General features: G+C 43.1%; 1 protein-coding gene across 4 annotated transcripts in view; it reads right to left on the reverse strand.

Moving 5' to 3' along the window:
* Positions 1-1,063: 1,063 nt before the first annotated feature.
* The window catches only part of LOC109974039 (serine/threonine-protein kinase tousled-like 1-B), a 16,095-nt gene continuing 1,826 nt past the window's right edge, over positions 1,064-15,332 (reverse strand). Inside the window, exons 1-22 of one of the 4 annotated variants that reach the window (XM_020624022.1) lie at positions 14,623-15,254; positions 12,520-12,641; positions 11,805-11,873; positions 11,586-11,624; positions 11,379-11,454; positions 11,256-11,299; positions 10,974-11,057; positions 10,766-10,846; positions 10,567-10,659; positions 8,694-8,804; positions 8,121-8,257; positions 7,752-7,940; positions 7,128-7,194; positions 6,645-6,742; positions 5,340-5,421; positions 5,163-5,254; positions 4,977-5,066; positions 4,024-4,193; positions 3,571-3,706; positions 3,156-3,267; positions 2,751-2,858; positions 1,064-1,467 (exon numbers count right to left, since the gene is read on the reverse strand). In XM_020624022.1, the coding sequence (XP_020479678.1) occupies positions 1,318-1,467; positions 2,751-2,858; positions 3,156-3,267; positions 3,571-3,706; positions 4,024-4,193; positions 4,977-5,066; positions 5,163-5,254; positions 5,340-5,421; positions 6,645-6,742; positions 7,128-7,194; positions 7,752-7,940; positions 8,121-8,257; positions 8,694-8,804; positions 10,567-10,659; positions 10,766-10,846; positions 10,974-11,057; positions 11,256-11,299; positions 11,379-11,454; positions 11,586-11,624; positions 11,805-11,873; positions 12,520-12,641; positions 14,623-14,749 (2,277 nt within the window). In that variant the 5' untranslated portion in view covers positions 14,750-15,254 and the 3' untranslated portion in view covers positions 1,064-1,317. Of the gene's footprint in view, positions 1,468-2,750; positions 2,859-3,155; positions 3,268-3,570; positions 3,707-4,023; positions 4,194-4,976; positions 5,067-5,162; positions 5,255-5,339; positions 5,422-6,644; positions 6,743-7,127; positions 7,195-7,751; positions 7,941-8,120; positions 8,258-8,693; positions 8,805-10,566; positions 10,660-10,765; positions 10,847-10,973; positions 11,064-11,255; positions 11,300-11,378; positions 11,455-11,585; positions 11,625-11,804; positions 11,874-12,519; positions 12,642-14,622; positions 15,255-15,332 lie in introns of those variants that run through there. The other 3 variants (XM_020624021.1, XM_020624024.1, XM_020624023.1) reach the window with 3 other exon arrangements.

A 15,332-nucleotide genomic window follows, 5' to 3' on the forward strand; every position in this document is an offset into this window, starting at 1 on the left:
CCGTGGACATCTGATGTTGGTGGCAGAAGAATGTGCTGCATCCCCTCGAACAGCACAGCCGGTGTCCATTTCAGAACAACAGGCTCTGGAGAGTGTTCCTCTTAACACAGTTCAAGTATGCACATACTGTATGTGAGGTGAAAACCATTCACACGTTACAAACTAAAAGCAACATTTATAGCAGCAAACTGAGAACAGCTTTCAGGAGGAAACAAAAATAAACTGAGCAAAGTGAGACACTGGGGAGTAAAGGATAAGCCTCATTATTATCTGATAGTGAGCCGTGGCTCCTGCACATGAAACGAACACTATAACCTGTGAGTCTGGAGTCTCTGCAGTGCAATAACAGCTGATCCAGTTCAACACTCCTCAGGCAGGTTGATGAGAACAGCTATGACAACACGGCTCTGCCCTGTGAAGCATTTCAACTCATAGCAGAACAGCAAAAACTGGAGTAAGACAGATTCACAGATCCACTTTGTGGGGACCTGAATTGCTTTGTAACACAAAAATGTGATTGGAGGATGTGACTACAGGCAAGTTCCGAACTACCACACTGTAGTACTGGACTCTGTGAGACCAGATGACAGGGATCTGGATTGGAAGTGCAAATCAACCTCAGATTTTTTTTTTTTTTTTAAGTGAAGCCCCATCAGGGTTATAACATCACTTTGACGTTCACCCCTGTTGTGTGCAGAGGGACTGCAAAGGGGGAAATTCAATGCAATGTCTCATTTAAATGGACTACAGAGTTAAACAGGTAGTCCATAGTTAACATACAGACACTCCTACCTGCTCTGCACCACACCCCTGGCTTTTGTTCCCTGCAGAACTCTACCCGCATAAGCAACAAGACTGTGACAGCAGTTTTATGTTGACACAATTCTCAGCTACGGTGTATGATGATACTGAAATGTACATGTATGTGGGCTTGGAGCTCGTACAGATGTTAAAATGTCTCCTAAGGGGTTACTTAATAAAGTCCATAATCAAAGCCACTAGCTTCATAATCCTCTTTTCTTGCTCCAAATAATGCAGAGCAATTTCACTGCTTCTCCTTCAACTTCCATCCTACGCATTTTCCATATCCCTTCTGTCAGTCTTTCATTTTTTTCTGCTCCCTCTGAGTTCAAGGGCGCAACTCTGTACAATTAAAGGAACGGGAGAATCTCCCTTCTTCCTCCTCTTTCGGTTTCATCTCATTTTCCATTTATTTCTCAGGTCAGTTTAAAAAGATCCACATCCATTATCCTTCACATCCAACAATCCTGTTTTGAGATTGGTCAGAGGGTCCCGTCAGTCATGTGGGAGAGCCAGTCAGTAGGTGGGAAGAGATGAGGACGAGGGCTGCAGGGAGCCAGAGGAATTTGAACGTCTCATGTGAGGGAGGAGGTAGGAGTCCGAGCACAGCTGGTGAACATCGAACCTGTCCTCTTTGCGGTAGGCCAGACAGCGACGGATAAATGCCTGCGGAACAGAGGACAGAGCTTTACAGACTGAGATGCAGTCTGTGTGTGGCTTTAGTCTACTTTGGGGCAAACGCTGCACTTTACGCCGTTTGTCTTTACAGCCTGATAGTAGAGCCTAGTCTGCCAACAAGCAACAGGTCTGCCAAAAGCTGTCAGAGATGAACACTTAAGTTACAGTGTAACACCTTGTGATAAATAAACTACAATTGCAACACACCTCAAGTCTCAATTAGGGATGACCAATGATTTTCAAATATTTCACTTGTCATTTAATTTAAAAAAGTATTTCATGCGACTGGTTTTGTCTGTAAAAACAAAGAGCCACCGTTTCCCAGCGCCTGGAAATGGTGTGATAACAAGGTCAGTTTATCATTTTACTACAGCACCAAATACAAACATGCAGAGACCACAGCCATCAAGAAACACAGCCATGGCACCACTGGATAAACTGTACGATGATGAGGCATGTGAGCTGCGTAGTCGTGTGACAAGTGCTGAAAAGGTCTCTGACCACGAACCAGCGTGTACAACTGAATCTTATGTGACCGTCACCTGCCGTTATATAAGCTACTGGAAAGTACACAGTGCTGTTCTTCAGACTAAAACAATGCTGCAGCGGCGCGAAGCACTGGGGACTTACAGGTGAAGTCACAGCATGCGTACATGACAACGTTGGCAGTATGGAGCGAGCCAACACGGAGCAGCTGGACTGGGACTCTCAGCAATGCAGGGGTGTCAATGATCTTCGAATAATTGTCAAATAGTTCCCAGTGAATATCGAATAGCATTTTAGCTTGAAATGCCCATCCCTAGTCTGAAGTCAGTTGAATATGACATTATTTCATCCAGAACTGTCACCTTGCTTTGTTGTTCATACAAATATAACAATCCCTTTAATAATGTATCTCCATTTATACGAGGTCAAATCGGACAATGTCAAAGTACCCTGCTGCTACATCTGTTTGGATTTACAGCACCTTGATTTTTCTGGAATTTAATTACCTGGGCCCAAAAACAAACTTATAAATAACCAGTCAACTTTTTTAGTTGAATTCAGAGAATATTTACTATACAAGGGCAAAGAGATGAAAGATTATATCCATATTACCCACCTCTACGTCCTACTCAGGTCATCAGAGGATACTGTTTAAATGGTAATCCTTAACCCAGGATTTCATTTTACTGGATTAGTGTTCATGGGAGTAAAATTAAGTGGAGGTGGCATTTATTTTAGCAGACTACATGAAGTAAAATTGACCCTTATCTGTGCATGTGTTTTACCTTGGCTTCTGTGCTGGCTTGTGGTTTAGCAGGGAATTGGACCTCCGTGGCTTTGAGGATGGTGTTTTCCTGGAGAATGTCTTGTTGAGACTGGTTGTGACCAAACGGCTGGACACACACACACACACACACACACACACACACACACAAAAAGACCACAGTTTTTTAAATATTAAACAACTACAGCTGTTTTTAGGGACACTGAATTCAGGGCCTAAAGTCTATGTAACGCAGCACTAACGTGTACAAATCAGTTCTTCTACATTTCAGGGCAGTGCCTCTAATAAGTGACTCCAGTGGTCCCCCAATATACTGTTCAGCTCCACATGCATTTGTGTTAATCTCTTAATACAGAAGTCATTTATTTCATTTGCTCTTTCCAAAGTGCAATGTTTTGCGCTGTACCTTGCGTCCGTAGAGGCATTGGAAGAAGATTACTCCCACGGACCAGACGTCCACCTTGTTGGAGATTTTCGGTGGCTCTTTTCCCACCACAAAACACTCTGGAGGGAGGTACCTGCAACGCATGTAAACAACGCTATCTGTGTCATTCAGTGTCACACAGAGTTCACAAACACCTGTGCGAATCAGACTCCTCAGCTTCGCTGTGATTATTTTAGACCATACAAGTGTTGGGAATGAAAAGCAACATTACTGTCACAGTAAGTTGCCCACAACAGTTTCACAATACAAGATAACAAGACAGTAACAATACAACAAGACAGATATGATTAATAATGTATTGACCCTTTCAGAGAGATTACAAACGTGGTTAACCTCTGTACATATGTCACTCTGAAAGGGAAACTGTGTATCTTACCAGTAAGTGCCTGCTCCCTGTGACGTGAGGTCCATCCCATCCACACCATAATTATCATCGTCCATGATTTTGGACAGGCCAAAATCTGTGATTTTGATTTCTCCACACGCAGTGCCATCCACCAATAAGATGTTACCTGTGTGACACACTGACAGTCAGACTCAGTGTTCGACAGAGTAAATGACCCAAGTTCAGGTTCAAACACTGGGAAGGACTGGTTCTAACCACAGCAGTACCACCAGATGCACTTCACTGGAACTGCCAAGTCTAGCCACACCTCATGTCAACAAGCTAAACGATAACAGTAACTGCAAGGACCTTAACTGATTTGAGCCTCTTCAAAGAAGTTGCAACCATCACAAACAAAGCACTAAATGCTTTTCATCCGATCTCAGCTGCCTACATTTACGTCCATTTATGATTCATCCAAAACCTTTTCAACATGTCACCCACCAGGTTTGAGGTCGTAGTGGATGATAGGAGGCTTGATCTCGTTGAGGTAGCGCAGGGCGCTGACAATCTGCATGACAATGGAGCGGGCCTCCTTCTCTGTCATTAGCTTGTTTTGTTTCAGGTAGAAGTCCAGGTCATTTCCTTCACAGAACTCCAGAACTGTACAGAACCTGGGAGAGGAGACGGACACACACAGTTACATACAGCCAAAAAGATGGAATTCAACAACTGAATGTGAACAAACTGAGGTATTTGTACCTCATGCTCATTCTGATATTCAGTTATTGATTCCTAAGTAGAAAGATAAACTGCTCATCCAGTGGAAGGTCTGGAAAGACTGAAGGCTGAGATGAGAAACTTCCTTTCCCCCTCCTCTAGATGGAGGTCAGAGTTCCGGGTCAGGACTTTCTGCTTCTGAATACGTCCAACTTCATTTTCCAGGCAGGTACTGTATGTCAGCTGCTTGTTTCCAAAGGGAAGCTTTGCTAACATGGGACAATATGAACTGGGCCTAAGCTCAACTCCATACTTAGCATAGAGATGTGTCATCCATTTATCTGGATGAATACACTGTACATGGTTGTCAGACTGGCTACCAGTTTCTTCAGCTCTCTCTTGGGTATGGATGACTTCAACTCATTTCAACCAGGAAGTTAACCATTTAAATATAGCTTCCACTGTCAGGGCATGTTGATGCTGAACCACACATTCTTCTGCTTTTACTATTAATTCCTTCCCAGTCTGATAACGCCACTATGATGTTTGCTCTCACCCTCTGCACCCTCTGACTTAGAGCCTCGAGGCAAACAACTCATGCATTATTCACAAAGGTATGAATCTTACTGATGTGTTGTTTAAAGCTACTGGAAAAAAAAGCTTTTTGTGGTGAAAAACAACCTCAGAATACGTCAATCCAGCATGGCTGAAGCTAGCAGAGGTCAGAGGTCACTCACGTGTCAGTATCCAGAGAGAAGTAGTCATACAGTTTGACTATTCTGGGATGGTCCAGTTGCTTGTGTATCCGGTACTCCCTGCATGCATGCCTGGAAGGAAATAAATGTCAACATAGGTGTGTGTGTGTGTGTTATTGCAGAAACATTGTCTTTGCGTATCTAAAGTTGTGTGTGAACGAGACCTACTTGTGGTAGTTCTCCTTCTTCTCCTCTCTCCAGTTCTTGTTGAGTTGGTGGATTTTAACAGCAGCATAGCGTTGCTCAAACAGGTCAAAAGCCTGTGCGTGACAACACAGACATCTCTAAACACACTTTTCAGACAGAGAGAAAACAGAAAAAGAAGTCCAGCCAAATAGATCTTACCTTATAGACTTCACTGAAGCCCCCCCTGCCCAACAAGTGCAGCAGCAGGTACCTCTCATTCAGAGTGGGGTGGTCTTTAAATCTGTGAGCAGAAACAGAATATCTCAAGTAAGCAAATAAAGTAGTGCCATGCAGAAAAAATGCTCATCGTTCTGATCTAGACATGAATCTAGCAAATTTAAAGGCCTAGCCAACGACTGTAATTCATTACACATTTTGTTATATTCAGCTAAATTTTCTTCCCATTTCTCTGCCTGGTCTTTCAGTTTGCGTGCTCCACACACCCCAGGCGGCTGTGTGCTGTGCTCCCTCTGTAATAGGTTAAAAAAAGGGTTGCCAACATTCCCAACATTGCTGCAGCCATAAGAGAGATGGCTGAAAAAGCACCAGCTCCACCACTTCCACTTACAGTTTACACAACTAAACCGAGGAGAAGAAAGACAGAAGCACAAAAACTGAAAGGAGGACTCTAATCAGGCAAGGTGGGAAACCCATGTAGACATAGCTATGTGCTGCTTTCCAAAGATGGAGAGAGCTCTGGGATTTAAAAGGGATGAGGATGGACACAGATGTTGCTCTTTTTTTCTACTGGACAGGTGGGTAAATAGTTTGCTATGTGCCACTGAATATCGTTATGGTCACTATGTTGTTCAGTTAGGCAGGTTAATCTTTGTGGTAACGTTAGCAAATTAGACATTACTGGTGTCACATTAGCCTGTTTGCTAAATCAACCTTTCCCAGGACATTCAGCTAAATTGCTAGTTTGCAAATGCAAGTGGTTGTTCTGACTTCAGCTACAGCAGCTGGAGACAGGGAATAACAGTGGAGTCTGAGCTGTTAGCCACATGTTGCTAGTATTGTGATACGTCTCCTTTGGCATCAGCTCTTCCCCAGTCCTCTGGCTATCTTTACATTTTTTAACACACTAATAAGAGTAAGACAGGGTGTGTGTTGTTTGAGAGTCCGAGCTGTGTGTCTAATTGTGACCTTGGCCCATTGTGAATAATGTAGTTATGTGATCCTAACTGAAATGACTAGTGGATTTGTGTACCTGGTGATCATAATGTAAACATTATTTTGCTACAATCACCAACTATTATCTTTAAATCTCTTTTTGAAACAACTGGTTTGCAAAGACAAATGACTGTATGGCTCTTCTGAATAATTACAGCAGCAAATATAAATTACATCAGACATTCCCCATTAAATATTTTTATTGCAAGTTTATTATTATCACTAAATTCTGATTTTCATTCATTTCTCAGATGTCTTTAGTCCCAGTCTCAATGAGCTGTGAGGACTTACGCTGAGCTGTCCTCATTGTTGATCCTCTTCAGCTCTCTGATGTGGAGGTTCCTCACCCGCTCCAACCGCTCCAGCTCTGCTTGGATCTCAGCTTCCTCCTACATACACACACAATGAGATGTATAATTTTACATTTCAATTCTTTTTCTGTTAGATTATGCATGTAATTGAATCTCATTTGTGCAGTTATACAGTGTCGACAAACTAAGACTCTAGCTGCCATTTATATCTGCATGTGGGAGCATCTCTGGATCCGCCACAGTTTATATTCTGGCCATTTACTGATTCCACTAGTTAAATCAAGTCTAATGCACACCCGGCAGACATGTGCATTGGAATAGAGAGTGTGTCTTCCTGCACATAGTCAACACTCAGTTTACTGAAAATGCAACACTTCTGTTGCATCTATACATAACGTGCTCTTAATGAGTGATTGGTTAGATGACTGATTAACTGAGTGGTTAGTATTTTTTTTTTACTGACCTTCTTCAGATGTCCAAGGCGGAGCTTGAAGATCTCTTCCTGTTCATGGTACTCAGCAAGGGTCAGTCTGTCAAAATACAGACAAGTCAAAACCTCCCGACAGAACACACATAAAAGCCAACACACTGCATTAGGAATATTAATACTGAACTTCATGATCAATGATGATTGATCATGATCATGACTGAAGTCATGATCAATTCAATTCCATTTCAGCTTCCAATGCTTTTACTAACCCTCCAACAGAAAAGAGAATTTGTGACAGACCAAAGGAAATGAAATCCAGGCACTAGCTAAACAGTACCTTTAACCCTGTGTAGTAGTGTAGCTGGACTGACGCTGATACTGTGGTATCTGATCAAGATCTTAACACATCTGATGTGATCAAACTTTGACAGTCTACTTTTTTATATAAACAGTGGTGATAATAAATGACAGCTTGTTGCACAAAGCAGTTCTCAGTAAAGTGTAAAGAAAAAACAGGCTGTAAAACACGACCCAAATTGTAAAACACCTACAGTGAAAACATCACGCACGGGATGACAATCCCTCACATTCTTAGTGGCTGAGCCTCCTCCAGTTTCCTACTGACAGTATGTACAGTATTTATTTCAGTGTACTCACAGCTGGGGCAAGGAGGGCTTGAGGAATGGGTCAGGATCGTTGCCATTGACCACCTTGGTTTTTCGTTGCTTGGGTTCAGAGGTGGAGGCCACTGAAATGGAGGGCGACGGGTTTGGAGGCTTCCTCTTGGCCAGTAGTTTCCTCTGTCGCTCTATGTCCTCCCTCTGCTGGTTGATGCCCTCCTGTTGCCTGTGAGAGGGAGAGAATGGGTCATATGGGAAATAGTGGAACAGACAATAAACAGCCAGGTAATAATTACCAAAGTTTAGAGCTCTTCAGTGCTGTTTTTAAACACCCAATGCAAAATATCAACAAAACCTAGAGAGCATCTGGCTGGATTAAAAAACACTGCATGTGACAATCTCTCACTTGATCAGGTTCTGGAATGCGTATCCGTCCGTCCACTGCTCTGTGTAGGACGCTCCGTGTCTGACGGTGGTGAAGTGACCGAGACGGAGACGGTCCTGCATGCTCTTCTCACGACACGACTGCTTCTCCTGTGTGCTCTGTGCACAAAACCACACACGCAGGCATAGGCATGATAGATAATAGTGGGATAGAGACAGTGTTCCTCAATTATGTGTAGATTCAAATTTAAAATGCATTGCATTATATTTATTCATCTGACAGTACAAACAAGGTGCAATCCAAGCCACGCTGAGTCAAGGAGATCTAGGTTATATTCCCATGTGGAATAAAAGTGTAAAAGGTATGGGTTCAAGACATTAAATAGCAACATTCAAGACCAAGTCCCACGACCAGTGTGCCTTTCTGTGCCACCTTTACAACCAATAAACAAGTTTATTCTGTAGCACACTAGCTGTGTAGTGTAATGCGTTCCCTCTTTTAGGCCCTCACTTAACACGGCTTCAAACTTCAGATGTGGTTTTTAATTGAATGTGCAGTGAATACACAAAAGTGTGCATGCATTCAAAAACATACCTTTTCTATAAGCAGTTTCTTGCTCATGGTGATGCACTTGTTGAGCCTCTCCTTGTATTTCTCTAGGAGTTTTTGCTGTTCATCGATCTGTCTACGCAGGTCACAGTTAGCCTGTCAAGAAAAGACAGACAGCAGGGAGAATGTTAAATTCGGTCGTGCTACATAGAAGAAAAAAAAAACATTAAATGACATTCTGAATATATTATCTACAGTGCTGTGAAAAAGTGTTTGCCCCCTTACTGATTTCTTATCTTTTTGCATGTTTGTCACACTGTAATGTTTCAGATCGTCAAACAAATTTAAATATTAGTCAAAGATAACACAAGTAAACACATCATGCAGTTTTTAAATGAAGGTTTTTATTATTAAGGGAAAACAAAATCCAAAACTATATAGCCCTGTGTGAATAAGTGTTTGCCCCCTAAACCTAATAACTGGTTGGGCCACCCTTAGCAGCAACAACTGCAATCAAGCGTTTCCGATAACTTGCCATGAGTCTTTTACAGCGCTGTGGAGGAATTTTGGCCCACTCATCTTGGCAGAATGGTTGTAAGTCAGCCACATTGGAGGGATTTCGGGCATGAACTGCCTTTTTAAGGTCATGCCACAGCATCTCAATTGGATTCAGGTCAGGACTTTGACTAGGCCACTCCAAAGTCTTCATGTTGTTTTTCTTCAGCCATTCAGAAGTGGACTTGCTGGTGTGCTTTGGATCATTGTCCTGCTGCAGAACCCAAGTTCGCTTCAGCTTGAGGGCACAAACGGATGGCCGGACATTCTCCTTCAGGATATGTTGGTACACAGCAGAATTCATGGTTCCATTTATCACAGCAAGCCTTCCAGGGCCTGAAGCAGCAAAACAGCCCCAGACCATCACACTACCACCACCATATTTTACTGTTGGTATGATGTTCTTTTTCTGAAATGCGGTGTTACTTTTACGCCACACAGAATGGGACACACACCTTCCAAAAAGTTCAACTTGTGTCTCTTCTGTCCACAGACTATTATCCCAAAAGTCTTGGGGATCATCAAGATGTTTTCTGGCAAAACTGAGACGAGCCTTTATGTTCTTATTGCTCAGCAGTGGTTTTCGTCTTGGAACTCTGCCATGCAAACCATTTTTGCCCAGTCTCTTTCTTATGGTGGAGTCATGAACACTCACCTTAACTGAGGCAAGTGAGGCCTGCAGTTCTTTGGATGTTGTTGTGGGGTCTTTTGTGACCTCTTGGATGAGTTGTCGCTGCGCTCTTGGGGTAATTTTGGTCGGCCGGCCACTCCTGGGAAGGTTCTCCACTGTTCCATGTTTTCGCCATTTGTGGATAATGGCTCTCACTGTGGTTCGCTGCAGTCCCAAAGCTTTAGAAATGGCTTTATAACCTTTTCCAAACTGATAGAGCTCAATTATTCTCTTTCTCATTTGGTTTTGAATTTCTTTGGATCTCGGCATGATGTCTAGCTTTTGAGGATCTTTTGGTCTACTTCACTTTGTCAGGCAGGTCCTATTTAAGTGATTTCTTGATTGCGAACAGGTGTGGCAGTAATCAGGCCTGGGTGTGGCTAGAGAAATTGAACTCAGGTGCGATAAACCAGTGTTTTGACAGGGGGGCAAACACTTGTTCACACAGGGCTATATAGTTTTGGATTTTGTTTTCCCTTAATAATAAAAACCTTCATTTAAAAACTGCATGATGTGTTTACTTGTGTTATCTTTGACTAATATATAAATTTGTTTGACGATCTGAAACATTACAGTGTGACAAACATGCAAAAAGATAAGAAATCAGTAAGGGGGCAAACACTTTTTCACACCACTGTATTCATCCTTCTGTGTTCTCAGCGTCGCTACACAGGTAACAGACAATGAACTCACCCTGAGCAGGTCATCTATTCGTCCCTCTTTCTTTTCCAGGTCCAGATTCTTGTTGCTTTCCAGAGCAGCTAGTTTCAGACCAGTCAGCTCCGTCTAAGAGAACCAGGCAGAGAGCTACTCAGATGTGTCTTAATAAATGTATACTGCAGTAAAAACTGGCAGAAAATGTCGTGTGTGTTTCATGTGTATGTCATATTACCTGAACACACTTGCTGGAGGATGCTTTGGGATTGGGTTCCCCAAAAGACAGACTCGTAGGGGAGGAGCTATTCTGTCGGACCTGCAGACAAAGACGTATTGTTGAACCTTGTAGTAACATACAGCATAGAGACTCACATCCACGTCATGTGAAAATAACTCATCAGAAACCCTTGTGTAAAGCAATCGACTGTTTGTCAAACACTCACAATTGAGCCCGGGGCAGAGTGTGAGTTCTGTGGAGAGCGGCGAGCTGACGGGAGGCCTCGCACTGGACTGGAACCATTTCCACCCTGGAACTTGGCAAAGAAAATAAATGGGTAAACTAAAGAATCAGGTTCAAAGTGATAACAACAGTGCCATACTGTGTGTATATAGTATGCACACATTGAGAGCCGCTGTACCAGAGTCAAATTCCTCGTGTGTCCAACACACCTGGCCTGTAAAGCTGATTCTGATATGAGAGTATCACCAGTTGTAGTAATACTCACATCAAAGTAGTCGCTGATCTTGGGCCCACGTGTGGAGGTCTTCCCTGCACAGGATTTATATGTATGCCATCAGAAACACACAGATAGCTAATGTCACTGATTCTGTGCAGGTGTCAGCCATACCTTGACTACTCTCTGAATAGGTGTCAGCTTTCCTCTTCCTCCCCCTGGATGATTCAGAGGGCTTCTTCTCTGGAGTCTGTAAATCGATATGAAACAGAAGAAGGGGGTTAAAAAAAAAAAAAGCATAAATCTCTTGTGTTTCACCTAACAAAGCAGGATCCAGTGATGGTGTTCTGCAGGAAAGAACAGTAGGAAGAAAGTACATACTGAGTAGGCAGGGGAGCTCCCTCTTTTCAAATCAGAGTTCTAGGAAGAGAGGAGAAGAAGAGGTGGAGGTGGAGGGAAAGACAGAAAGACAAAAGAGGCGAGAGAGGAAAAAACAGAGCACTGACAACATGGGTCTGTATAGAAGGTGTAATATTTAATTTCAGTTTCTCATCTTTATCCACTGCAATAATGATGATGATGTCTGTGTGTGTGTTTTACCTCTGACTCTTTGTCGCTGGATGAGCCCAGACTGCCATAGCTATGGTTAGAGGACTCACTGGCCAGACCCTACACACAGTGGAAATTCAAACAAACAAGTGAACACAAACTATATGAAAACAGTCAGCACAGGTGTGTGATGTTGCCAGAGATCAGTGACAAAATTTAAACAACAGTGAAACTAAACCTGCAGGCCTGATTGGAATCCAGACCTTCAGTTACTAGGTGTGTCACCTGGCCCTGTTCCACCACAGGAACATTTCCAGGTATGTGGCATCCCTTTTAGGAATAAAGGAACGTTTACCTATTCTCCATCATGGGAATTTGTTTGGTGTTTACTTCCTGAACCCAAAAAGTCCCTGCTCCTGACGTACAACTTCTGATGCTCTACTAACTATCATGCTGGAGTTAGTCACACTATAAACACAAGCCTCTGGACTTCATCAACTTGTATACAGCACGTTTTCTGCTGATTGGTTGTTGTTGGTAGTAAATCTTGGAATTTCTTGTTACTGACATGTAAAAAGTAAAACAGCGCTTTTTGGAATAGTTTCCAAAAAGTGTTGTTTTGTGAGCAAAAACAAATCTGTTTAAACAATTATCAGTCAGAAAACAGGAACGCACTAAAGGAACATTTACCTCCTGAGGCTCTTTTGGTTCAACTCGGTTTGTTTGTGGCCTCATAAAGGCTTTGGTTTTTCTACGTCGCTGTTACCTTAGCACCTCCACTGGTGCTCCCAGTGCTTCCTCCTGTGTTTCCGCTGACAGCTCCTGTGAACCTGGCCTCCAGCAGCTCCTGTCTCCTTGGGTCCAGGCTGTGCAGCTCCTCCATGGGGCCTAGAATGAGAGGGTATCATCACAGTACAGGTGCTTACATTATCACAGTTCATCCATAGAGTAGAGAGTAGTAGTAGTAGTAGAAGGATTCAAAGCAAAACGTACTCCTGTGACAAAACTACTAGCAAGTAATAAAAATGAGCACTAGGAGAAGAAATTGAGAACAGTATCTGGAGGAGGACTGTAGAAAATTAGAATAATTAGAAGATAAAAAAAGAAAAACAGATTTAACTGTATATGCAGCAGCTAGCCCTCTTAACAGATGCACTTTCATCCGAAGATGACAGACACTTTCGATGAGTGACACAGCAGTTCTAACTTAAGCAAGAAGGTTCTATTACCACTGGGGAGGCAGAAGAGTCAAAACCAAATGGAGAGAATCCACCAGTTTATTGACAAAAATCTTCAACCAGCTCTTCTGTGTCTTCATTAGTCAGACTGCAACAGTGGCCTCATTGCACAATGATAACCTAGTCTCTAACATGTAGGGATCCTGACACTTCCGATAGTGCACAATAATAGCGAAGGACAATGGAAGTTTTATCCTGGATTAAAATTTTCTGACATGCAGCAACGCCGCTGAAAAATAGATGTGAGCCCAATTTAAATGCTACACATGTGCACAAATGCTACACGACAGTGGTGCGGTGGGTAGAGCGGTCGTCTCCCAACCAGAAGGTTGAAGATTCGAATCTCGGTGCTGGCAGTCCACATGTCAGAAGTGTCCTTGGGCAAGACACTGAACCCCCCCGATGGTTAGAGCCATCAGTTGAGGTGGCGCCGCAGATGGCTGCCATAGGTTCTGTACCGGAAACAAATTTCTTGTAACATACTTGGCCAATAAAGGTGATTATCCTTATCCTGTTGAAAAAGGGCAGCTTTTAGTTTTATGTGTTCATCTTCTCAATGTATAGCAAAATTTGCAGAAGTCCAAGTGGCAAGCCACTGCAGCTGCAAATCAGAACCACAATGCAAATAAAAATGACTCGCACAAGCAGCAGGATAAACATACAGTATATGCTGCCTGAGTAGACCTTGTTCTATGACAACTGGTTTCTTGGGAGAGACGCACACAAGTCCTCCCTGCAGACTACTGCTTCTGCAAGTGTTTGTTTCCTGACTATAATCTTTACACAGCTTTTGACATAGGGGCATGTCCTAAAAGGCATAATGGACATTATGAAACCCCTGAGCAGTGAAACAGAGTGCACAACAAGGCCTGTGTGAGGTTAACTAAGGACAGGGGAGAGAGTTATTTGCTAGAGCTTTATATTACACTATTTTGTCTCTTGCTGCTCCTGGGTACAATAATTATAACTGATTTTTTTTATTAGCATTTTTTAAGACTATCACTGTCTAAAAGTTTTTAATATACCACGTCCTATATACCTACTAAGCAGGAAGATTATAACCAATTGCTCCCACTTACACTGTTATGTCTCTTCATGTCAAACTCAGCAATATCGTGGTAAACTAAATCTCAACATGTCGACAACGAACAGATGCATTCACACTGGCCAAAAAGTAACAAAATGGGGCCTGTTTTCAAGTTCATCATAGTAGCAGGGACATGCATTGCAATGCATAAATGGATGGATGCATAGCTACGTTGTTTCATATCCAACTAGATGGTGTTGATGGAAGACAAATATAAAAACTGCTACAACTGCTGCTGCTGCTAAACACTGTTATCGTATCAACAACTGAGAAACAAGAAATCGTGTAAGCTGACAGTGACACAAACCAGACAACAAGCTAGCGCTGCCTTTGTGCAAACATGATAGCTTGCTGCTACTTATATTGGCCGTCAACTGAACTGACAGCTGACGTTTGGCTTCCAATTCACGGCATCAGTGAACTTGACATCCATTTTTACTTCAGCAAACGTTAGCTCTACACGGCCAAAATAATCCACTTCTCCAGCAAAGGGCACACTTTAAGGAAAGTACGAGTCTTTCGTGTACTTAGCAAGCTGATATACCTTCCTTGCTCTTTGCGGTTGCCGTTATATGTTGTTGAGGAATCGTTGGGGACGAAGAGAGCTGCGACCAAGATGGCGTCGCCTCCAAACTTCCACCACCACTTCCACTGTTACTTTGGACACTCATGAAGCCACTTTACCGCCGAGAGGAGCCAGCGTACACACTACGGTTCGCGGAAATCCCAAACTTGGGTCCATCGCTTGACACCTGCTGTAGCCACAGGGGCCAGTAAACGTGAGTTAGTCCGTTTTTGCGTTGCTAGACGTCTCGCATTTTGTGACCTGTACAGATCCTGCGGAGGAGCGTCTTGTTCTGAGACTCGCTGAAACTGATCCAATGTAACCTTTGCATGATGACCGCACCGCGCGCCTGTCAACATCCAGTTCGCGAGCAGAGCTTTGATTCTAGTAGGCGAGGTTATCGCGAGGCTGGCGCGCACCTAGCAGCGCCATGGGAGATGGCATGACACCGACACAGACACTGATCTGGGATCACTTTACCCTCCTCCCAACTTCCCTTAGGTTCACTGAAAGGCACAACTCAGCGTCGACCCGAGAACAGCCTCTTGCTTTGGTGAAAACAACAAACACTCCGAAAAAATGGCCGAAAGTTCCTATCTGCTTGTGGAGAACGAAGCAAAACAGAAACGCGCGCGCGCGCACGTCTATTAATGTATGTATGTATGTATATTGAAGGACCTAAGCGTCCT

The sequence above is a fragment of the Monopterus albus genome, unplaced genomic scaffold (assembly GCF_001952655.1).
Source record: "Monopterus albus unplaced genomic scaffold, M_albus_1.0 scaffold319.1, whole genome shotgun sequence".
NCBI lineage: Eukaryota > Metazoa > Chordata > Actinopteri > Synbranchiformes > Synbranchidae > Monopterus > Monopterus albus.